Raw genomic sequence first — 24,654 nt, 5'->3', positions numbered from 1 at the left:
AACCCCAGCATCATCAGAACAACAAGGACCTCCAGCAACATCAGGCCATGGCTCCCAACACCATTGGTGAAGCCAGGGCTTCCAGCACACCTTGGAAAAGCTAGGGCCCTCAGCTCCATCAGAAAAATAAGGGCATCCAGCTCCCCCAGCACCAACATGGGAGAGGCCAGCTCCCCCAGCACCAACATGGAAGAGGCCAGCTCCCCCAGCACCAACATGGAAGAGGCCAGCTCCCCCAGCACCAACATGGAAGAGGCCAGCTCCCCCAGCACCAACATGGGAGAGGCCAGCTCCCCCAGCACCAACATGGGAGAGGCCAGCTCCCCCAGCACCAACATGGGAGAGGCCAGCTCCCCCAGCACCAACATGGGAGAGGCCAGCTCCCCCAGCACCAACATGGGAGAGGCCAGCTCCCCCAGCACCAACATGGGAGAGGCCAGCTCCCCCAGCACTAACATGGGAGAGGCCAGCTCCCCCAGCACCAACATGGGAGAGGCCAGCGCTCCCAGCACCAACATGGGAGAGGCCAGCGCCCCCAGCACCAGATGAGAGATTATACCCAGTGGAGATGACTGCAACAGCAGAGAGGCCAGCTTAGGAAAACATCATCAACACTACAAGTACTGTAAGACTACTCTGATTTTTAGGGTTTGATTCATACAAACGTCCTCCATCTAGCCTTCATATGTGGGTGGCGGCGCTGTGCTCAATAGCTCTCAGTGATGTCATTTTAATCTGTGGTTTAATTCCTTTCTGACAGAAACAATAACACACACCAGGTGACAGTCCTGATGTCACAAACCGTGCTAGTGACCTCCGGCTGAGACCCCTACATCTCCCCATGCGCTTATGTCATTGCGCCTTGCTGAGTCGCTGGTCGTTCCTGTCAGTGGAATCCAGAGTGGGGCCTATGTCTGAAGGTGTTTACTGCATCCCCGCTGTTGCCTAGGTGTCCCAGCCACACTTCCTGCACTTCAGTGTGTCAAACCTCCGGATCATGGATGCGGCCATCTTGGATCAAGTCAGGTGGACCAGATCCATCCAGTCAGCAGCACTCTCCAGTTGCTCCAGCCAATCATCATCTGACCAGGGGTATAAAAGCCCTTCCCTGACTCTGTCTCATTGCCAGTACAATAGTGCTCTTCAGTGTGACCTATGTTCCTGAGCTCCACTGGTTTCCTTTCCAGTTTGCCTACCTCAAGTTCCTGTATACCACAATCGTGAGTACTCCTGCTCACAGTCCAGCACACTCTATCCCGGAGTCCTATTCAAAGTGCTTCACCCAATCCAGCACACTCCATCCCGGAGTCCTATTCAAAGTGCTTCACCCAATCCAGCACACTCTATCCCGGAGTCCTATTCAAAGTGCTTCACCCAATCCAGCACACTCCATCCCGGAGCCCTATTTAAGTGCTCATCCTATCCAACGTACTCCGTCCCGGAGTCTGACTCAAGTTCATATACCAATTCTGCATACTCCAGGAGTTATATTCAACTACCCTCCAGTATTATTATTCTTCAAGTTCTACAGTATTCAATTCTACAGTTCCTCGCCACAGTACCCCCAGTATGTATGTTGGCCTCACCCACAGAGACTTTTATCTTTTGTTTACAGTGTCTTCAGTTGAGCATCTCTGCACCAAGGACTATAATTACCATCTCACTTATAGGGCTCTATTTATTAACATTATTTTGACTAAAATAAAATGAAAAAGGGTGTTTTCCTCCTTGAACACATGTAGGAAAAGACATATGCAAGAAGTGCCCTGACATGTATCTTTTTAGTCACACGCATGTCAGGATGTTTCCAGCTGTATAACACTGGTATTTGTGCTAAGTGTATGCCGGGTGTAACAAGTGTAATTGAGATCAACCGGCGACAGCATAGAGAAAGCACAGTTCCCTCTAAGAATGTAAGCTCTTGCGAGCAGGGCACTCCCTCCTAACGTTTCTACCATCACTAACTCATACAGCTGGTTTAGGTCACTAGTATTTATGATATGTTGACTTTATGTCCACATTGGTTAAATGTCAGTAATATTCCCACACTTGCAGCTATGTGGTTGTGTTATTACTATCTCTGATGACTATGTGCCAGCTGTCACTGTTACTCGTCTTACCCTGTTTTGTGTTTTTGCTCTCAGACTACTGTAGGTGATAATGAAAAGCTAGAACCCTAAGCTGTGCCAGGTGCAAGGTTAGCAATGGTAATATCTTGCCTGCAGTGCTCCAACATACTATAACAGTAGATTGTAAAAGGGGAAACAACAAATGTATTCCCTGTACTTTATATTTGTATGTAATTACATTAGATGTGGAACTTGCAACTGTCAAATTCATTAATAGCAGTGTCTGGACAGTTATCTCTTATGTCTATGACAATGCATTACATTGTTATATTGTGCACAAATAGGGACATACGGGTCTATTTACTAAGCATTCAGTGGAGATAAAGAAGACAGAGAAAGTACTAGCCAATCAGCTCCTAGCTGTCATTTTTCAAACACAGCCTGTGACATGGCAGTTAGGAGCTGATTGGCTGGTACTTTATCTCTATTCACTTTATCTCCATCCAAGGCTTAGTAAATAGACCCCATAATTAGAGTTTTCTTAATGCTCCCTGTGTCATGTCCGCTAGCATAGGAATCACCTATAGGACACTGAGCACTCGCTCTGCCCAACCTAACCCTGCGCTAACCTCCATTCCCTGTGTTGATTTATTGTAACGGTTCAAATACATTTTCAATGATGTTTCGCATTCAGAGTTGATATATTTACTGGTGATACTTTTACTTTATTATCCTATGTACATGTCTGTCAACAGAGTCTATAATTATTTTACAACACATAGTTTACTAAAATTCGCACTGGTTGGTATGGAGTTTTACGGTTGAGGCAGATTTGTGCCGAATGCCATCACAAAACCACAGATCTCAGCTGCTTCCCAACAATATTGCAACCTCTGGCACAAACCTAAATAAGGACAAAGTCATATTAATTACAGATGGGCAAATGCTACCACAATTTCCGACCATGGTGATTCTGCTTCTTCTCCAACCATTTGTGCTTCTATGAGGACCGTCTTGTCCAGAGTCAATGGCTCTTGGCCAGTGTCGGATTAGGGCATGTAGCAGAGCCATAACTAGACCTTTTGGTGCCCTGTGCAAGAGAGCATTGGCAAAGGGCCCACCGGGGAATGCAGTAGCAGAGGCTTGTGTTTAATGATTGTGGTCAATCTCAATCAGGGGTCTGTTGGGATCAATACATTTTATCGGCAAAAGGGCGAATGTTGGTGTAGTTCCATAGAGACCAACCAAACCCCCAAGTTGATCCATGGTCCTGCTCTAGCAGATAACTGATCTCTAGTAAACTAACAATGTATAATTGAAGTACATAGTCTGGAACATGACCCCAAGAAAATGCGGTGGGTCCTACCAGGGATTTCCCCTCTAATCCTGTGGTCCAGTCAGACCCTGCTATTGGCCACAGGGCAAGGCATCAGGCAATTCAAAACAATAATCTACTAAGCAACACTGGCTCTTGGGCTGCTGTGACTGGGTGTATCACTAGCCGGTCTATCCTTTCTTCTATAGCGGTAAAACACCCACCCTACACCTACTACAACTGCGAATATGACAAAAGCGATTACTGATACTATTAATGATAACCAGTGGTTTCTTGGTTGCATCAGCATGGCGGTAGCTGGTGCCTGTAATGGGCAATGCCAAGTTGCGTCCCTGTAATTAGTGAGCAGTAGTACAGCTTGGGGGGTACAGCATGTGGATGTGAACTCAATGCGATCATATTCTCCATCAGGTCCATGCGAGGTTGACCCTGAACCATTGAGAATCTGGACTAATCTTATCCCATCAGCGTCTGACAGCAGGAGGAGGGCACTCCAGGGGTGATCCTGGCACAGCCCGGGCAGGAGAGACTCAGGGCAAGAGCCAGCATAAGAGGGAAGAGCGCAGACAGGAGGAGACTCGGGAGTCACCTGGGAATAAAACGTATAGAAAGACGGTAAAGGGGTCACTATAAAAAAAAGCAGTGTAAGCGGTCATCATTTTCTATTTATAATTATTTAAAATTCCAAATGGACAATAGTTGCGCTCATCATATATTCATATTTTACAGGTATTATAAGTATAACAAACCCAAACATATAAATATTATGTGTTCCAGTATTTATATCAATTTTGTCTATATCCTAAAATAGATGGACTACAAGAATGTGAATGGGTGAAATAAGTTAACACTAGAATAGTTTGGTCCAATATTGCCATCTTTGGGTCAAAATCGGTACTGCAGCAGCTACGTTTTTATCTTTCTAGATAGAATTTGCTCACACAGAGCCTGGTGTGTTTTGTCGACAACCAAAATATTGACAGTCATTTCAAAGACACTAATGTCACCATGGTCAAAAGGTCAACATTTACTATGTCGACCTGGACAAAATGTTGATGTGTTCAAAATGTGGACAGTCAAAATGTTGACTGGGACATAATGTGGACGCACCAATTTTAAGACTAATACTAACCATAAAATTTCTAGTGTCGACATTTCGGCTGTGTCTATACTTCATATGTTGACATTTAACCGTTGACATTTACTGTGTTGATATCTTGGCAACATTTTGCAGGTATCGACATTTTAACCATGTGTCACAAGGCAGGAAGAAACACATCCAGTAGCGGTAAAACAGTGAACCGTTTAATCACTGCAGCTCAGCAGACACTTCACAGCCAACATCAAGTCAGGTTTGCCACTCTGGCTTACAGACAGCATACACAATATCTGTGGACCATCCAGGTCCTGGCACCCTAATGCTAACCACCACCCCCGGCCTATCGCCTGGCCAGCTTGTCCGGCATTAGGAGCACTGTGCTTTGCTTCCAGCGAAGCCTTAAGCCCAGCTCGCAGGTGGTGCTGATTGCTTGGTTGAGAATCCCAGCACACTGCAAAACCTGGACTGGACAACCAGCCTACACCCAGGTAATCAAGTGGGGAGTGTTGCCTCTGTCTTGTGGCACCGTGGCCTCCCTGCCACATATAACATTATGACATTCAATATTAAAGTGTCGACATTGTAATTGTCAGCACCCTGACTGCATCTCTCCCACATAAAATGTGAACTTAGGGGGTGATTAAGCTTGGACAATATTGCTATCGCAGCTGCTAACATGGTAGCTGCTAACATGGTAGCAGCAGCGATAGCACTGTTATGGTAATGTAGCAGGAGGCATCACGCCTCCTGTATGCATTACTGAACCGAGCTATGTCCGGGGACGCAGCATCTGATCATCTAAATGATCCTCTGCCGGCTGAGTAATGATGGGTCGCTTAAGTTGGCGATCGCAGTTGCTCAAAAGAAGCCAGAAAATCTCCATCAGCAGCCTCTTTCCTCCCCCCAGCGGTGGGAACACACCTCCATTTTGAGAAATGGTGGCCGTTGTACCCCTTCCCCTCCCAGAAACAGCAGCAGATTGGCAATCACTGACAGCCTGCCACTGCTGTGCGTATGGGACCAAAGACCCACACTGCACATGCACAGTATGGGTACTGCGCCGGCGCAAAGCAGTTACAATCGGAGATGTACGCTAACCATCAGGTTAGTGTACATCTATAAATCAATCAGGTGGACTCTCCCTTGAAATCTTCTGTGTCTACACTAAAATAAATAAAGCCATGTAGTAATGTAGTAATAAGAGAACACAGGGCCTGATTCAAACCCGGACGCTATTTGCGGCAGCTCGTTGGCTAAAAGGGTCCGGCAATTTAAATCATGCGCTCGCACTGCGTCGCGTAAAGCCGCCCACTAAGTAATAGCGAGCGGCCGCACTATGCACTCGAACCTGTATAAAGACGCCCATTTGCCATTCGCAACACACGTCATCTCCGGCAGTTGTAGGATTAATCGGGAACATCGAGAGCCATCGGAGCGGCTCGCAGTGCTTGTGGTAGCTTTTTCCCACCACAACATTGCGAGCAGTTCAGGCTAAAATACAACCCAGGCACGTGTGTAATGATGCTACTTTGCTAATTATGCACTCCCATTAAACGCCGTTCTGACGGTCGGGCACGCCTGCATTCGCACATCCACACCCCCGTTTTCAAGCACCTTCCCCTGTTACCACCCACAAAGGCACTATCTGTCACTCAAAATAGGGGCCCGACTGCGGGCTACGGGCGAGCACTTTCCCATCACACTGACTGGTTTGCGCACGCGCATTGCGAATCATACGCAGATTGCGAAATATCACTCAATGTAAACGAGCATCCGGGTCTGAATCAGGCCCACAGTACATAGAGCTGCATTACCAAAAATGGGTCACGTACATCTTGTTGTGTTAGTAAGCAGTTAGGAAAATGCTACTTTATGTAACAGAATAATGGCTGTGTATAGCACAGATATGTATAAAGAAATGCTAGGACACAGGATCCTATAGCTGCTATTATATAATAAAATGACTAATCACATAGAGCAGCCATTACTGACCTCTCTGCTTCCAGTAACCACTAGTGAGAGGTGGCTGGAACATGGTGGAACATTATTGTCACAGTCTTCAGCCTTTACCAGAACTGTGACTATCATATTGTTCTCAGCATGATCAGGAACCTGGATCTCCACCTTCTTTACCCGTGTCTCACCGGGGCCCATCCGTACCCTACATGGGGAGGCACAGGAGGTGTCACTGTAAGTGAAGCAGTAAGTGGAGAAGGGATGTAGGTGGAGTAACAGAAACATGGGGGGCGGTGGTAGAGGGACAAAGAGCCAGAGGAATGTTATGGGAAAGATGGACATTGGGTACAGACGGGGGCAGAGGGTTCCACTGCTTTCCTGGGCACTAAAGGGAGACGTGCAGGTCTGAGAACGGGCCCCAGACAGGTCATTATAAATAAATGGGCCCATTGCAGTGGTTCCTCCTGCTCACCTGAATGCAGTGGAGGCCTCGCTAATGTCATCACTGACGGTGACAGAATAACAGTGAGAGGCTCCAACATTTGTGATCTTCAATGAAATCGGATGCAGGGTTCCTGGTGTCAGAGGCGAATTGCTGGAGATCTGCAAAACATTAATGTAATATCACACCGACTGTAAGGGGATAAATGTGGAGACAAAAAAGGAACATAAATATAGCGGAAAAGTAGCAAAGGGACAACAGTCTCAGTGGTGTAAAGTACACAGTAGATTCCTAATTTAATGTAAATATACCGTGCATTTAATAGCGTTGCTGCCTTCTGTGCTTTTCTGCCATGTATTTATATTGTCAGACAGATATCTCCAAAAAGTGCCCCCTGGACAGTGTCAGATCAGAGTGGTTGTCAAAGTGACCTCGGGGTATAGGGTTATATACACAACACATTTTATTCTATGGACCTTTATCACCACTCTGTATAAGGGACACACCTACAAATCAGACTAAAACATTTGTGGGCAATATAATGACTAATGAGGAAAGATGTCCTCCGGGTCATACAGCGATATGAATGAATCTTCTGTAAGTTATCTTTTCATCCTGATCTCCTCAATGTGCAGCACTGAATAATATGAATGTGTTTTTACTATATACAGCGGGTAAAATAAGTATTGAACACAACAACATTTTTCTCAGTAAATATATATGTAATGGGGCTATTGCAATGAAATGTTCACCAAATATCAGCAACAACCCATGCAATCCACACATGCAAATAAATCAAACCATAGATGTCCATAAAATAAGTTATGTGTAATAATGTGAAATGACACAGGGAAAAAGTATTGAACACATGAAGAAAGGGAGGTGCAAAAAGGCATGGAAAGCCAAGACACCAGCTGAAATCTATCAGTGATTAGAAAGCAATCTTGCCCCTTGTCAGTGCAAATTAATATAAGCTGGTTCAGTCCCAACTGATGACCTATAAAAAGGTGTCTCATTACCAAGGTGTCACACAAGAAAGATCTCATGATGGATAAAAGCAAAGAGCTCTCTCAAGACCTTCGCAACCTTATTGATGAAAAACATACTGATGGCATTGGTTACAGGTGGGTTTCTAAACCTCTGAGTGTTTCAGTGAGCACTTTTGGGACCATAATCTGGAAGTGGAAAGAACATCATTTCACAATAAACCGGCCACGACCAGGTGCTCTTCGCAACATTTCGTACACAGGAATTAAAATAATTATCAGAAGAGTTGTCCAAGAGCAAAGGACCACTGGTTGGAGAGCTTCAGAAAGACCTGGAATTAGCAGGTACAATTGTTTCAAAGAAAACAATAAGCAATGCACTCAACCACCATGGCCTATATTCACACTCACCACGCAAGACTCCATTGCTGAAGAAAAAGCATTTTGAAGCTCATTTAAAGTGTGCTGCACAACATTTGGACAAGCCTGTGAAATACCTAGAGAATATAGGGCGTGATTCAGACCCACTCGCAAGCGGCTGTCCGCTCGCAAGTGGGTCGATGTTGTGCTCTGCGCATGCGCACGACGGCGGGAGCTCCGTCGTGCGCATGCGCCTGACGCGACGAGCGAAGGACTTTCCTTCGCTCGTTGTGTCTGATCAAAGGGGGCGTGCTGTCAATGTTGATTGACAGCACGCCCCCTTTGGTGGGCGTGCCGGGGGCGTGCCTCCCTGACGGGGGCGTTCCCATGGGAACGCCTACCGTCAGAAGCCGGCCCACTGACATCACTAGTGATGTCAGTCGGAGTGATTTTGGCTCTGATAGAGCCAAAATCACTCCGGGGCTTGCGGTTGAAAACCTCAACCACAGGCTCCGGCTCGCAGTTTCGATGGTCGCGATGGTCAAGACCATCGCGGCCATCAAACTGCACGCTCGTATAGGCTGTGGGTGGTGACCCACAGCTATACGAGCGTCCAGGAGGACGCTCCATAATTATGGAGGGTGGCCCTCATTCAGAGCGTGCGCTCTGCTCAGAGCGTACAGCTCTGAATGAGGGCCATAGTCTGGTAAGATGAGGCCAAAATTGAACTCTTTGAATGCCATAATACACACCATGTTTGGAGGAGAAATGGCACATCATCCCCAAAACACCATACCAACAGTGAGGTTTGGATGTGGGAACATCATGGTGTGGGGCTGTTTTTCAGCACACGGTACTGGCATACTTCATATTGTTGAAGGAAGGATAAATTGAAAAATGTACAGAGACATTCTTGATAAAAATCTGCTGCCATCTACCAGGATGCTGAAGATGAAACGAGGGTGGACATTTCAGCAAGACAATGATCCCAAACACACAGCCAAGGACACTCTCAATTGGTTTCAGAGAAAGAAAATAAAGCTGCTAGAAGGGTCCAGCCAATCACCTGACTTGAATCCAATTGAAAATCTATGGAAAGAACTAAAGATCAGAGTTCATAGATGAGGCCTACGGAACCTTCAAGATTTGAAGACTGTTTGTGTGGAACAATGGGCCAAAATCGCACCTGAGCAATGTATGCGACTAGTTTCTCCATACAGGAGGCGTCTTGAAGCTGTCATTACCAACAAAGGCTTTTGTACGAAGAATTAAATAAAATTCAGTAAGCATTTCACATTATTACACATAAATTAAGTTATGGACATCTATGTGGTTTGATCTCTTCGCATGGGTTGTTGCTGACATTCGGTGAAAATTTCATTACAATAGTCCCATTACATATATATTTACTGAGAAAAATGTTGTTGTGTTCAATACTTATTTTACCCTCTGTACGTGTGTGTGTATATATTATATATATATATATATACTGTATGTATGTATATATATATATATATATATATATATATATATATATATATATATATATATATATATATTAGGGGTGTGCACCGGCCACTTTTCGTGTTTTGTGTTTTGGATCTGGATCTTTCTTCGTGTTTTGGATCTGGATTGGTTTTGCCAAAACCACCCTTCCGTGTTTTGGGTTCTGGGTTTTGTGTTTTGGATCTGTATTTTTTTGAAAAAAAGCATAAAAACAGCTAAAATCACAGAATTTGTAGGTTTTTCTGCTCCTATGCTATTATTAACCTCAATAACCTTAATTTCCACTCATTTCCAGTCTATTCTGAACACCTCACACCTCACAATAGTGTTTTTATGTCCAAAAGGTTGCACCGAGGTAGCTGGATGACTATGCTAAGCGACACGAGTGGGCGGCACAAACACGTGACCCATCTAGGCGTGAAACTGCAGTGGCAGACAGGATGGCAGTTTGAAAAACTAGGCCCCAAACTGTACATAATGCAAAGAAAAAAAAGAGGTGCAAAATGGAATTGTCCTTGGGCCCTCCCACCCACCCTTATGTTGTATAAACAGGACATGCACACTTTAACAAACCAATCATTTCAGCGCCAGGGTCTGCCACACAACTGTGGCTGAAATGATTGGTTCGTTTGGGCCCCCACAAAACAAGCTGGCAATTAATCTGTCCCTGCACAAACTGGCTCTACGGAGGCAAGATGTCATCCTCATCCTCCTCATCCACCGATTCCTCACCCTCTTCAGTGTGTACATCCTCATCCTCACAGAGTATTAATTCGTCCCTGCTGGAACCACAGGTCCCTCTGTACGTTCTGGAGGCTGGTCTCCCTGGAAGAGTTGATAATTCATTTTATGAACATCATCTTCTCCACATTTTGTGGAAGCAACCTCCTACGCCTTTCGCTGACAAGGTTCCCGGCTGCACTAAACACTCTTTCGGAGTACACACTGGAGGGGGGGCAACTCAGGTAAAATAGAGGCAGTTTGTACAGGGACCTCCAAATTGCTTCTTTTTCCTGCCAGTACAGGTACGGACTGTCTGACATGCCTACTTGGATGCTGTCACCGATGTAATCCTTTAACAGACAGACGCACGCTTGTCGCTGCTGCTTTGAGGATGCAAGTGCGGCTACAGCCCACACAATTCACAAAGACAGAAAAAAAAAAGAATATTTTTATTGTTTGTGGAGCGCACTTTGAGGGTTACACCACCCTTTAACAGACAGACGCACGCTTGTCGCTGCTGCTTTGAGGATGCAAGTGTGGCTACAGCCCACACAATTCACAAAGACAGAAAAAAGAAGAAGAATATTTTTATTGTTTGTGTAGCACACTTTGAGGGTGTCACCACCCTTTAACAGACAGACGCACGCTTGTCGCTGCTGCTTTAAGGATGCAGGTGTGGCTACAGCCCACACATTTCACAAAGACCGAAAAAAAAAGAACAATATTTTAATTGTTTGTGTAGCACACTTTGAGGGTGTCACCACCCTTTAACAGACAGACGCACGCTTGTCGCTGCTGCTTTAAGGATGCAGGTGCGGCTACAGCCCACACAATTCACAAAGACAGAAAAAAGAAGAAGAATATTTTTATTGTTTGTGTAGCACACTTTGAGGGTGTCACCACCCTTTAACAGACAGACGCACGCTTGTCGCTGCTGCTTTGAGGATGCAAGTGCGGCTACATCGCACACAAGTCACAAACACATTAAAAAAAATGTTTTATTTTTTGGAGCACTTTGAGAGTTACAACACCCTTTAACAGACAGATGCACGCTTGTCGCTGCTGCTTTGAGGATGCAAGTGCGGCTACAGCCCACACAATTCACAAAGACAGAAAAAAAAAGAACAATATTTTAATTGTTTGTGTAGCACACTTTGAGGGTGTCACCACCCTTTAACAGACAGACGCACGCTTGTCGCTGCTGCTTTAAGGATGCAGGTGCGGCTACAGCCCACACATTTCACAAAGACAGAAAAAAAAGAACAATATTTTAATTGTTTGTGTAGCACACTTTGAGGGTTACACCACCCTTTAACAGACAGACGCACGCTTGTCGCTGCTGCTTTGAGGATGCAGGTGGAATCTAGACGGGATTTGGAACCGAGGACACACTACCTCCATCAATTGTCTAAATCCCACTGCACTAATGGCGGATACCGGACGCACGTCTAACACCAACATAGCAGTCAAGGCCTCAGTTATACGTTTTGCTTCAGGATGACTGCTGTCGTACTTCATCCTCATCGCTAGGGACTGTTGGAGGGTCAATTGTTTAGTAAAAGTAGTGATGTTCCTACTTCCTCTCTGGGATGATGAACAACTCCCAGCAGCAGCAACAGCACTAGGAGGAAGTGGTTCTTGATCTTTCCCTATTTTATTTTTATCGGAGAAAGTTTGGTCCTCCATTTATGTTATATTGATATATACGTGCGGCTAAAGCGCACACAAACACAGAAAATATTTTTTTATTTTTGCTGGAGAGTAGTGCACTTTGTGGGTTACACCACCCTTTAAGAAATGAGCCAGCCGGCTCTTTACTTATGGGACACAGGCGCACGCTTGGCGCTGCTCCTTTGTTGATGCACGTGCAGCCACAGTGCACACAAGTCACAAACACAGAAAATATATATTTTTTTGTTTTGGAGTGTACTTTGGGGGTTACAGAACCCTTTAACGGTCAAGCCAGCCGGCCCTTTACTTATGACACAGGCGCACGCTTGGCACTACTTTGTTGATGCACGTGCGGCTACTGCGCACACAATTCACAAACACAGAAAATATTTTTTTTTTTGTTTGGACTGGAGTGTACTTTCGGGGGTTACAGCACCCTTTAATGGTCAAGCCAGCTGGCCCTTTACTTATGACACAGGCGCACGCTTGGCACTACTTTGTTGATGCACGTGCGGCTACTGCGCACACAATTCACAAACACAGAAAATATTTTTTTTTTTGTTTGGACTGGAGTGTACTTTCGGGGGTTACAGCACCCTTTAATGGTCAAGCCAGCCGGCCCTTTACTTATGACACAGGCGCACGCTTGGCACTACTTTGTTGATGCACGTGCGGCTACTGCGCACACAATTCACAAACACAGAAAATAAAATTTTTTTTGGTTTGGACTGGAGTGTACTTTGGGGGTTACAGCACCCTTAACGGTCAAGCCAGCCGGCCCTTTACTTATGACACAGGCGCACGCTTGGCACTACTTTGTTGATGCACGTGCGGCTACTGCGCACACAATTCACAAACACAGAAAATAATTTTTTTTTTGGTTTGGACTGGAGTGTACTTTGGGGGTTACAGCACCCTTTAATGGTCAAGCCAGCCGGCCCTTTACTTATGACACAGGCGCACGCTTGGCACTACTTTGTTGATGCACGTGCGGCTACTGCGCACACAATTCACAAACACAGAAAATATATAATTTTTTTAGCACTTGGGGGGAGCACCCCTGATGGACAGAGCACCCCCTGGACAACACTACAGCACCCCTTTAGGACTGGGACACTGCACAGGACTTTGGAGTGGACACAGCCCCTATGGAGAACTGACTGCACAACACAGTCCAGCCAGCCCCTATGGACTTTGAAGTAGTGGACACAGCCCCTATTAACAACAGCAGCACAGCACAACACAGCCAGCCCCTATGGACTTTGAAGTAGTGGACAACAGCAGCACTACACTACACAGCCCTAACTCCCACCCTCCCTCTTCACTGTCCACAGCCGAGTGAGAAAATGGCGCCGACGCGGGTACCTTATATAGGATCCAAAACCCGCGAGACTCGGAAGGCGGGATGATGACGTTTTGCCTCGATTTCAGATCCGAGTCAGGCGGGAAAAGTCGAGCCTGACTCGGATCGGACTCGGATCGGGGGGGCTCGGGGGGGTTCGGATTTCAGAAATCCGAACTCGCTCACCCCTAATATATATATATATCTCCTCCTGACGAAAATGTTGATTCATTGAAACTTTGACCACATGAGTAAAATCCTTCTTGCATATTGAATCCTCTGAGTGCCGCACTTTTTGTATCATATATTTTTTACAATGATAATAATAATAGGATAACCTGTGTTAAGCTGGGTACACAGTACGCAAACTGTCTTACGATATATCGTTCTGATGCAGATCAGAACGATATAACATGCAGGTCGTATAGTACTTACCCCGATCCCAGATGGGACGATGCAATGAACGATGCCATGTTACAATATGTAGCATGGAACAAAATAGTGCGCACTTGTACTTAATATCGTGTAGTGTGTACAACTGGTGCGATATATCATTCCAATGGTGTCTTGCTGTCCACTAGCGCATGCATGGGGGGTTTCTGAGTACCCAGAAACCCCCCTGACCAACCAAATATTTTTTTTATAGCACATGCTCTGTGAGCATCCTTATCTACAGGAAACACCTCATCATGATCATCATCAGTGACCGTATTCTATTGCTGCAGGCAAAAGGATTGCACTATTTCAGGATTTCTGTGATCAAAACCAGAAAATCGCTACTTTGGTGACTGCCTAATGGAATATTAGGAAAAGATGAATAAAAAGCAGCTGGACTACAGTACACACAGGACACAAGTAGCACAAGGTGGGACAGAAGAGCACCCTAAGCTCACCTCCAACATGCATTCAGACGTTTTCAGCTGCTGCGGAGCCTCACGTTTAATCCCCTGTCCCTTCCCATCCTGACCTCTCACACCGACACTGAATTCCCCGATGGGGATATGCCCGACCTGTGCCACTAGGAGCCCCGTCTGATTGGCTGCTTCCAGTTCCACTGTCTGCGTCTCTCCATTGGCTGTGGACAAGCTGGCATGGCTTAGGTTGGCAGATTCTGGGAGGCCTATAACATCCACTACCAGGATTGCAGAGACTCCTGGGGATGACAAAGAGATAGGATGGCATCAGCGGGAGTGTATCACACACAAACTACACAACGAATGCATAACCAGGCTGTGGGCACCAGTAATAGCCCTCTTACCCCCTAAACTGTCATGGTTGAATACAGGGCTCGTTTTATTGCTGATGCAGTGCCAAGATCATTATGGGCATTTCCTCCTTTATGACCAAAGTCTTGGCACAAAATCCACAGAAAAGTTGCATGCAAAAACAGGGTGTGACCATTTACGTTCTTATTAGGAAACACTGTTACAGTATTCCCGGCACTTTTAATAGTCACTGGTTACATACTGTACCTACTTCCTATAATCAGGATAAATGACACCATTGCCCCAATACACCCAACTCCTAATCAGCGAACCATCCCCAATTCTCCACAACCCATCACATTTTTGTATACAGATGCACCCAGTGGTGTCCCTACCTGATCTGACACCCGATGTGGTGATGTTGTTAGTGCGAGCTGCAAAGCTGTGCGCCTGCAAAAAAGGAGCAGGGCCTCACAAGTAGAGGGCAGGGCATCGCAGATAGGGGGCGGGGCATCACAGGTAGGGGGCGGGGCATCGTGGGTGAACCCTCGTCTTGTCACTCCAGGGATCCCAGAGGTCAGGAGCCGAGTGCTGCACGTAATGCTACAGTGCAGCACCCGGCTCCTGTCACTGAGGAGGAGTTTGCAGTTTGGTGTCACCCCTCGCAGGTGACACCCGGGTGCAGCACGCACCTCCCTTGTGACGTCACTGAATGCACCAAAAATACTTAAACTTGTGTTCATGTTCCGTAAGACGTTTGTTTTAACTGCAGAGAGCACTGCACCTCCATTTCTCATTTCATTTGATAAGTGTTGAAGATGCATTTGCCACCCGGGGAATGCAGCACAGGGCAATGCACAAGTAACCCCTGTGGAGGTATACAGTACCCTTATAGTAATCATACTAGTAGCAGTCAAAAGCATAGTAACTTTATATATATATAGTAGTAAAAGCAATTTTTATACAGCTCATGAGAACAGGCGGTTTTAGAGCTAGACAAAAACTGCCGTGTGTGCAGGTAATGAGGGGAATGTGTAGACAGTTCAGGCAAATGAATGGGGTGAGGGTGGTTTGGCACATTCCGTGTAGTAGTGATTATTAATGTAAATTACCCTGCATGCGCATCCTGGCACCGCCCTGTCTCCTCCGCCTGGCAGATGCCAATACAATGTGACTGAGAGGGGGCAAATATGGAGGCAGGATTTGTCCTAGCACCTAGACCCCATAGTATTTGTCATTTAGATTCAGTTGTATACAATATATATATATATATATATATATATATATATATATATATATATATATAATTCTCTCTTTCAATGACTATACTGTATACAGTCACTGGCAAAGTGGATATCTGTGTGATTGTTATGGTACTTACCTGCCACCGGTTGGTTGTTGAGTTGGTAGAGTCCAGGATGAGACCCATTTACAGGTGTGCCAAAATAATAGAGGAAATCCACAGAGCTGCGACCTGTGATATACAGAGAGAGAACTTCATCCGGGAACGTGAGATGGGACAAAATAGTGACACAAAATGGGGGGAATAATAAGGAGACAGAGAGCCGCCTGCGATGTATGGGGGTAAATACATTATACACGATGTAATAGAGTTATGACCCTGTGACGTGGTGCTGGTTGAGTGTAGTGTAACAATATGTTGTCCCCTGTTTACACTATATGGACGTAATAACATAAATAAATGATGGGTATTAATAAAGTATAATGTTGTTTACTTGATATCAAAGGATAAAACACACACAACACTAAGGGGGGTATTCAATTTGGGAGCGAAAAGTCCATGCTGGACTTTTTGCTCCACATCGCAGGTTTTCCGGGGATAAAATATTGGGCGCGTGCCCGCTTTATCCCCATATTCAATTAGGAAGCAGCGAAAATGGGAGCCGATGGAAAGGTAAGCATCGCAAAAATTAACCCTAAGTCCCCCCCAGGGGTGCCTAACCCTAATCCTCCCTCCCCCTAGCCTAACCCTAACCCTCCCGGGGGGATGCCTAACCCTAAGTCTCCCCCGGGTGCCCTAAACCTAACCCTCCCCTCCCCCGCGGCCGTCCACTCGCGGCGCTCGGAATCCCTTTGATCGGGATGCCGGGCGCCTGTCTCCCGGCGTCGGGAAAATGTCAGGCGTCTAGACGCCCGGCATTTCACCCTCGTCGGGGTATGACAGTCGGGAAGCCAGCTGTCGGTATTAAGGCAGCCGGCTTCCCGATTGTAAACCGATCATCGAACCCCTCTTGGTTTAATTTGGCTTTTCTATAAGTGTGTTCTGGTTTTTTTTTTGTTTTATTTTCACTCCAAATTGAAGGTCATTTTTTGGGGTGTCCCGATTTTTTATTTTTTTTGACACATATCCCTTTTAGGGGACATTCCCAGGGGTGCAGGCTATTTTTATTAAGCCTGCACCCTTAAACCCCAATTCTGCACTTTTTTTCGCCAGCAAAAGGCTAGTGAAAACTTATCCCCGTTTTTTTACGGCCGATGACGTAATTTTCGCCTATTTTAATTATCCCCGTATTCAATTACATTGACTTTTCGCAGAGCGTCTTCGCGGCTGGTCCAGACAGAGTCACATCGCGGAGAATGGGATTGTTCCCTATTACTTTAACCCCTTCATGCTTACATGCTTGCCTGCCTGTCCTTACGGCTGATTGGAGACAGGTGTCACTGTCAAGAGTGGATGTCTCTATAAAAATACGTAAGTATAGTAGAAAACCCCTTTATTTGTGCAGAATAGGCCCTGGGGCTCTATGAAGTAATGAATTATTTACTTAAATAATGCGGAAATTAGCGTTTTCGCATTTTTTAAGTATTTTCACTTCAGCAAAGTGTTAACACAGAAGATAACGCAATTATCTTCTCTGTTAATACTCATCTCACAGAGTATCACACTGTAGGGAGCAAGCCATTGGTCTCTACAGTGCTTTAACTTTTTTACGCTATTTAGCGAGGCAAAAATCGTTAAAGTTCTGCATAAATCTTCACTTTATATAACGCCATCTCAGAATGGCGTCACATAGAGAAAATCCTTAATTATCTCGAAAGCTGCAAAGACAGAAGGACATTTTCCCATCAGTCCCTGCAGGATTTTGAAACTCTGCCCCAGTCTCCTTCCCTGCAGTGTGGCGATCGCTGAGTGTATATCCAGCTCCAGCCTCCCAAACGTGTCTAAACTGATTAAAATGTGTACACAGGCTTTATATTAGTCTCTATACATTTATATTTATGTGATTTTATATAGAAAAAGTAGATCTACATTTTTTTAAGGTGATGTTCCTTTAAGTACAGGCTATTCAAAGCAAAAACATATTCCCACATGGTTTTACCAAGATACACAGGGCCTGATTCAGAGCCACTCGCTCTGACAGACTGCTCGCTCTGACAGAGTGTTCGCTCTGACAGACCGCTCGCTCTAAGCAATATAGAACAAAGTAGGGCTATGGTGTGGGGCACTCTTGTAAGTGAATAGTTGAATTAGTTTAATACATAACTTTTATTAGCGACAATAAAATAAAGTACCATATAGTGAATTTTAAGAATGGATAATATAAATCCATCATCAAAGTCAAAAATCACTTGATATAATAAAATCTAAAGGCGAATTGTAAATATGTACACAAAATAACTGAATATATTGGATTGTTGATTTATCTTATATAGAAATATCTGTATTAATATTGTCTGGCTTAGTGCAAAAAACAATCCCAAGGTATCTTTTGCTACAGCACCTGGTATTCCCTGGGAGTCACCTCCCAAGTACTAATCAGGCCAATTACAGTTTAGCTTCCAAGATCAGACGAGATTGGGCAATCAAGTAATGTATGGCTGTAGGTAATGTAGGAGAATTTGCACAATTACAGCACAGAACAATATAAATAGTAAATAGCTAAGAGGACGCGCGTTTCGCCCGGCTGAGGGCTTGTTCACCGGGCGAAACGCGCGTCCTCTTAGCTATTTACTCTTTGCACAGATATCCAGCCAGCATATGGGTTGGAGTTTTCTGGATGTTGGATACGAGAGTGGTATTGTATTTACACCATTACACAGCAGGATCCCTGTGTCATAATGCCTGTCTTAATGCATAAATAATTGGTTATGTGTGATCTTACAGCGCTGTATATATTCTTATGACAGCAGGTAGGCAGACACAAGAGGGATCTACAGTTCATAATAGAACTGTTTTTTTCTACATAATTGTTATACACATGCACCGTCATTATTATTATCACAATGGTGATCGCCGATTAGGCGTGACTCACTTACCAATATGTCTCCTTAGTGAGCCATAGCGGTACTGGTTTTCCACGGTTTTCTTCTGATTGACTTATGCTGCTACATGTAGGATTTTGTATCTATTTCTGGACATGGTTATTTTACTTCTTGAGTCAATCGAATTCTCATTATAATTATTTTGTGTCCAGCTCCACATGGAGACATATGTATATATGTATATCTGTATATGTGGTAATTTACAAAGTGATATCTTGCATATTAGTAATTAGTATTCTGTGGGATTCATTTTACTCACCTAATTGAACCATTAACAGGTGTGCCTTTCTTAATTTCAATGTGTGAGAATGCTGTGTTTTTTGTGCTAGGTATATCAAATATTCCTTGTCATTATTTTGACATGTATTTCTACTTTGATATATACAATCAATGCTCCTAGCCTGATGGAAATTGTTAATACCATTCACCTTTCTCTAATTTGTATAATCAATCTTATATGTCCCCTTTTTTGTGTGGCTTATTATGAATGTCTAAATTATATGCTGTGCCTCTGTATTTACCAGCGAGGCTTTATTAGCATAAACTACGGTATACTTTATTTTGCTATCACTATTTTGACATATTATGTTGATATGTGACACAAACTAAGGCCCTCATTCAGAGCCGTACGCTCTGAGCAGAGCGCACGCTCTGAATGAGGGCCGGCCTCCATGAAAATGGAGCGTCCTCCTGGACGCTCGTATAGCTGTGGGTCACCACCCACAGGCTATACGAGCGTGCAGTTTGATGGCCGCGATGGTCTTGACCATCGCGACCATCGAAACTGCGAGCCGGAGCCTGCGGTTGAGGTTTTCAACCACAAGCTCCGGAGTGATTTTGGCTCTATCAGAGCCAAAATCACTCCCACTGACATCACTAGTGATGTCAGTGGGCCGGCTTCTGATGGGAGGCGTTCCCGTGGGAACGCCCCCGTCAGGGAGGCACGCCCCCGGCACGCCTACCAAAGGGGGCGTGCTGTCAATCAACATCGACAGCACGCCCCCTTTGATCAGACACAACGAGCGAAGGACTTTCCTTCGCTCGTCGCGTCTGGCGCATGCGCACGACGGAGCTCCCTCCGTTGTGCGCATGCTCAGTCCAGAACATCGACCCACTTGCGAGCGGACAGCCGCTTGCGAGTGGGTCTGAATCAGGCCCTAAGTCTGCTTGTGCATTCTTTTTGTGAATTTGGGATATCTAACCAACAAATGGACTATTGATACAAATTAGTCCTACATTTATATTGTTCTGTGCTGTAATTGTGCAAATTCTCCTACATTACCTACAGCCATACATTACTTGATTGCCCAATCTCGTCTGATCTTGGAAGCTAAGCTGTAATTGGCCTGATTAGTACTTGGCAGGTGACTCCCAGGGAATACCAGGTGCTGTAGCAAAAGATACCTTGGGATTGTTTTTTGCACTAAGCCAGACAATATTAATACAGATATTTCTATATAAGATAAATCAACAATCCAATATATCCAGTTATTTTGTGTACATATTTACAATTCGCCTTTAGATTTTATTATATCAAGTGATTTTTTACTTTGATGATGGATTTATATTATCCATTCTTAAAATTCACTATATGGTACTTTATTTTATTGTCGCTAATAAAAGTTATGTATTAAACTAATTCAACTATTCACTTACAAGAGTGCCCCACACCATAGCCCTACTTTCTTCTTCTATATTGCTTAATGTGTACATAATGGGCTTTGGGAGCACCACCAACGATCATAGATTACGGATAATTATCCGCTAATGAGAAAAGGTTGGTCTATAATCTAATTTATTATTCTTTTGTTCTGTGCAGTGTCTTTTCCTCTTTTTGAGACCGCTCGCTCTGACAGACTGCTCGCTCTGACAGACTGCTCGCTCTGAATCAGGGCCGGGCATTTTTTTTATTGGATTGGCCTCCTGGCCGCTTGCATAGCTGTGGGTGACCACCCACAGCTATTGCGAGTGGTCACAATGATGGTTGCAATGGTCAAGACCATCGCGATCATCGGGCTTGCGACAAGACCCTTGTGGTAGGGTCTCGTGGCTGCAAGCCCCAGAGAGATTTCGGCTCTAAGAGAGCCGGAATCTCTCCACTGACATCACTCGTTATGTCAGTGGGGCCGCCCCCAAACGGCAGGTGTTCTCATGGGAACGCCTCCGTTTGGGCAGCCACCCCCCCCCCGGCCCGCCCACCAAACGGGGTGAGCTGTCACTCAACATTGACAGCTCGCCCCCCTTTGGAGCGAGACCCGGAGTGACGGATTGCCCGTCGCTAGCCGGGTCTCGCGTGTGCGAACGACGGAGCCATCTCCATCGAGCGCATGCGCTGTGGGCCACCATCGACCCGGTAGCGAGCGCTCAGCGAATGCGACCGGGTCTGAATCAGGCCCACAGTTACTTGCTCTTTTCTTACTCTATTCCAAAATTAGAATCAGGACCTTAGTGCATTATTCTGCAGTATATCAGTTTAATAAGAAAGCCTTCTTGTGTTATACAGCCTTGCCTACCCTCCTGAATATCGGGTGCCGCTCCCGCCCCCCCGGAAAGGCAGGCATACCTCCGGCGCCTGCCTGCCCCCCCACGAACTACTAATAGAAACCCCCGGCAGCGGGGGGGGGGGGCCCGATGACGCGATTTGCGCTGAATCACATCATTGTGGCCCCGTCCCCTGCTTTACAATGCCTTTCATTTCGGCATTGTGAAATAGCCCGTAATCATCCCCGGAAGGAGGGAGCTGAATGTCAGCAAGTATGGTTTTATATGATATTTTTACATAATTATTTGATTTCCTCACCTTGTACACGTAGACTGTGGGGTCCAGCAGTTTCCATATCAATTTTCCAGTCACCCACCTGCAGAGGATCAGGCAGGGTTACCCGGGTAAACTTGCCATAGGTCTGATGGCGGCCATTTTGCTTGCGGCCTGGTTGGATAGGAAGCAGACTGAGTGTTGAGCAGCATAATGACATTGAGTTATTACCTGTGCCTGGTGTGGCATTTAACATCTCCATTCAAGCATATTTTAGCAGAATGGAGCCCCCTCACCTGTAGGGTCGAGAATATTAAATTTCCTGATGTCTCCATTAAAATATAAAGTGACATTGTGCAGAAACGTATCCACCAGAAAAGCGTAGGTAGTGGCACCTCCCTTTGACCCCTGTTCATGTAAGAGAGTGACCTGCAGGAGTGAGCAGAGAATCACTTCTATAGTTACCAATTAGGACACAGAGTTACCAGACACATTGGGTCCTGGAAGACCTCCACTCACCACATCAAAGTGAGCTGAGTCTGCGATGACCTCTGACACCTCAGAGATGTCTCGGTTATTAGTGAAGATGATATGGCCGCCTGAGGTAGAAGCAAGGTCAGTGTAGAGGTCAAATCTGTCTGGGTGAAGCAATTCCCTCTTGCTCCTCGCCATAGTCCGCGAAGGATCCTCTGTTATTAGGAAGGACACCTGAAGAGACAATAAAAATGTTCCCCTCTCCATTCAAATACTATTTCTATTACATTCTTCCGCCTTCTCCGTTTTTTTCTGCTATATCTTTTTTCTTGCCTATATCTTTCATTGTTATTCTCTGTCTTCTCCCTTCTTTTACCGGGTTGGGTGTGGGATCCCGGCGGTCGGGATGTTGGCGGTCAGAATACAGACAGCGGCATCCCGGCAGAATCCTGACAGTAATTCTGACGGTAAGTATTTTAACCCTAACCCACCTTTGTTACAGCTTCACCCTAACCCTCCCCCCCTGCAGCCTAACCCTGCCCCCCCCTGCAGCTTAACGCTAACCCCCCCTCGCAGCCTAACTCTTACCCTTATTATAGTTAATAACCCCTAACCTAACCCTCCCCCCTGCAGCCTAGCCCTAACCCTGCCCCCGCAGCTTAACTCTAACCTTCCCCCCCCTCGCAGCATAACTCTAAAGGAGCATACACACACAATGATTTTGTTACCAACTATTTTCTGTCAGATTATCTGTCAGATTTTTTAAAGTGTAATGAACGATTTTTTTGAACTACAAACGAATTTTGCATATTCCCTTAATGAAAATCGTTGAGTTGACAAGTCTGACTGAACTACAAATGTGAACACGCATGAACGATAATCGTTCATCATTTGACTCAGAAAGTGAACGATTTTTTAAAATGTTTATCGTTAAACGATATTGTTTAACGATAATCGTTCAAAAAATCGTTGTGTGTGTATGCAGCTTTACCCTCATTCTAGTGCCTAACCCCTAACCTAACCCTCCCTGGAACCCTAATACCGTCGGGATGTCTGCAGCCGGGATTCTGAAGCCGGGATTCCGACCTCTGTCGAGATTCCAACACTGGTATTCAGACCGCCGATATATCCTAAATCACCCCCTTTTACCTTATGACCTGGGAGGTATTATTCGCTCACCTTGATCTTTTTCTCCTGGATTAAAGCCTCAACAGAGCTTCTGAGATGAATGTCCTTGGAAGAAGCATCAGTGAAGACAAAGATCTCAGAAAGAGGAGGGGTGTTAATCAGCGCTAGCTGAGAAGACAGGAAAAGATGGTCATGGCAGCAATGAAAGCATATGAGGGAGACAGAGGGAGGCAGGGAGAGATAAGTTGGAGAAGGAACTTACACACCTGTAGAGCCGATAGACACATCTCTGGTTCATCCCCCCCACCAAGAGCAATTAGACTGTCAAGGATTTTCAAAAACTCAACAGAGTCGCTTGTCTTATACACAGGACCAAAGCCTAAACATAATAAACAGAGTAGGTTATATAAAACATCAAGCTGTAACTTGTTTATGACAGACAGGTACAACACATGGATGGACATACTTGGGTCATTGAAGGGCACCAAGATGTAGTAGTCTGGTTGCAACAGACTTTTACGTTGGCGCTCGATAATGTGACGGGACTGCAGACGTGCTGATGTGATCTCCTCTCCCATACTGCCTGTGGTGTCCAGCACAAAGCTTAATGCCGGGTAGGCAGATACCCCAAGGAGTCTGAAAGAGCAAGTAGAAGAGCCGGTAGCAGAACAAGGAAATGTACAGTAGAGGGACCTACAAGGAATGGGTGAAAGATGTAAGGAAACCTTACTTCATGTGTATATTATCTACATCAGGGGTTCCCAACCACGGTCCTCAAGGCACACCAACAGTCCAGGTTTTAGGATAGCCATAGTTGAGCACAGGTGACTTAATTAGTACCTTAGTTATTTTGATTTAACCTTCTGTGCTTAAGCATGGATATCACTAAAACCAGGACTGTTAGTGTGCCTTGAGGACCGAGGCTGGGAATCACTGATCTACATACTGAAAACTAAATATATTCATGTATATATATATATATATATAATATATCCATGGAAAAGTAGAAGGCTTGTCCATGGTTGGAATCTAACCCAAGGATAGTCCCAATCTGAGAACAAGGAACTGGGCTTCTGTAAAGATTGAGGCCATGTGGTGGGTATTTTACTACCATGTCAGGATTCAAAACACCTATTATATGTGATAGGTGACATCCTGATCTTGTGGGAAAGCGATCATTGGCTTAAACTCTCCTTTCTAATGAAGGTCAGTGGTGATATAACTTAGAAGAACTGGATATGTCTTATCTTCATATGTGTGGGTTTGAAGTTCCGGGTCTCCTTCATTATGGCTTATTTGTGATGTAGTAATGAAACCT

The 24,654-nt window shown here is 45.2% G+C and overlaps 1 protein-coding gene across 1 annotated transcript in view; it reads right to left on the bottom strand.

Moving 5' to 3' along the window:
* Positions 1-2,783: 2,783 nt before the first annotated feature.
* VWA7 (von Willebrand factor A domain containing 7) overlaps positions 2,784-24,654 on the bottom strand; it is a 53,572-nt gene continuing 31,701 nt past the window's right edge. The window contains exons 7-17 of the mRNA XM_088481498.1: positions 23,803-23,972; positions 23,603-23,715; positions 23,388-23,504; positions 22,254-22,442; positions 22,031-22,163; positions 21,780-21,908; positions 16,077-16,169; positions 14,384-14,643; positions 6,933-7,063; positions 6,497-6,665; positions 2,784-3,994 (exon numbers count right to left, since the gene is read on the bottom strand). Of these exons, the coding sequence (XP_088337624.1) occupies positions 3,524-3,994; positions 6,497-6,665; positions 6,933-7,063; positions 14,384-14,643; positions 16,077-16,169; positions 21,780-21,908; positions 22,031-22,163; positions 22,254-22,442; positions 23,388-23,504; positions 23,603-23,715; positions 23,803-23,972 (1,975 nt within the window). The 3' untranslated portion in view covers positions 2,784-3,523. The remainder of the gene's footprint in view (positions 3,995-6,496; positions 6,666-6,932; positions 7,064-14,383; positions 14,644-16,076; positions 16,170-21,779; positions 21,909-22,030; positions 22,164-22,253; positions 22,443-23,387; positions 23,505-23,602; positions 23,716-23,802; positions 23,973-24,654) is intronic.

This window comes from Taudactylus pleione, unplaced genomic scaffold (genome assembly GCF_031769625.1).
Source record: "Taudactylus pleione unplaced genomic scaffold, aTauple2 ptg000274l, whole genome shotgun sequence".
NCBI classification, from domain to species: domain Eukaryota; kingdom Metazoa; phylum Chordata; class Amphibia; order Anura; family Myobatrachidae; genus Taudactylus; species Taudactylus pleione.
This window is presented reverse-complemented; position numbering and strand designations above follow the sequence as displayed.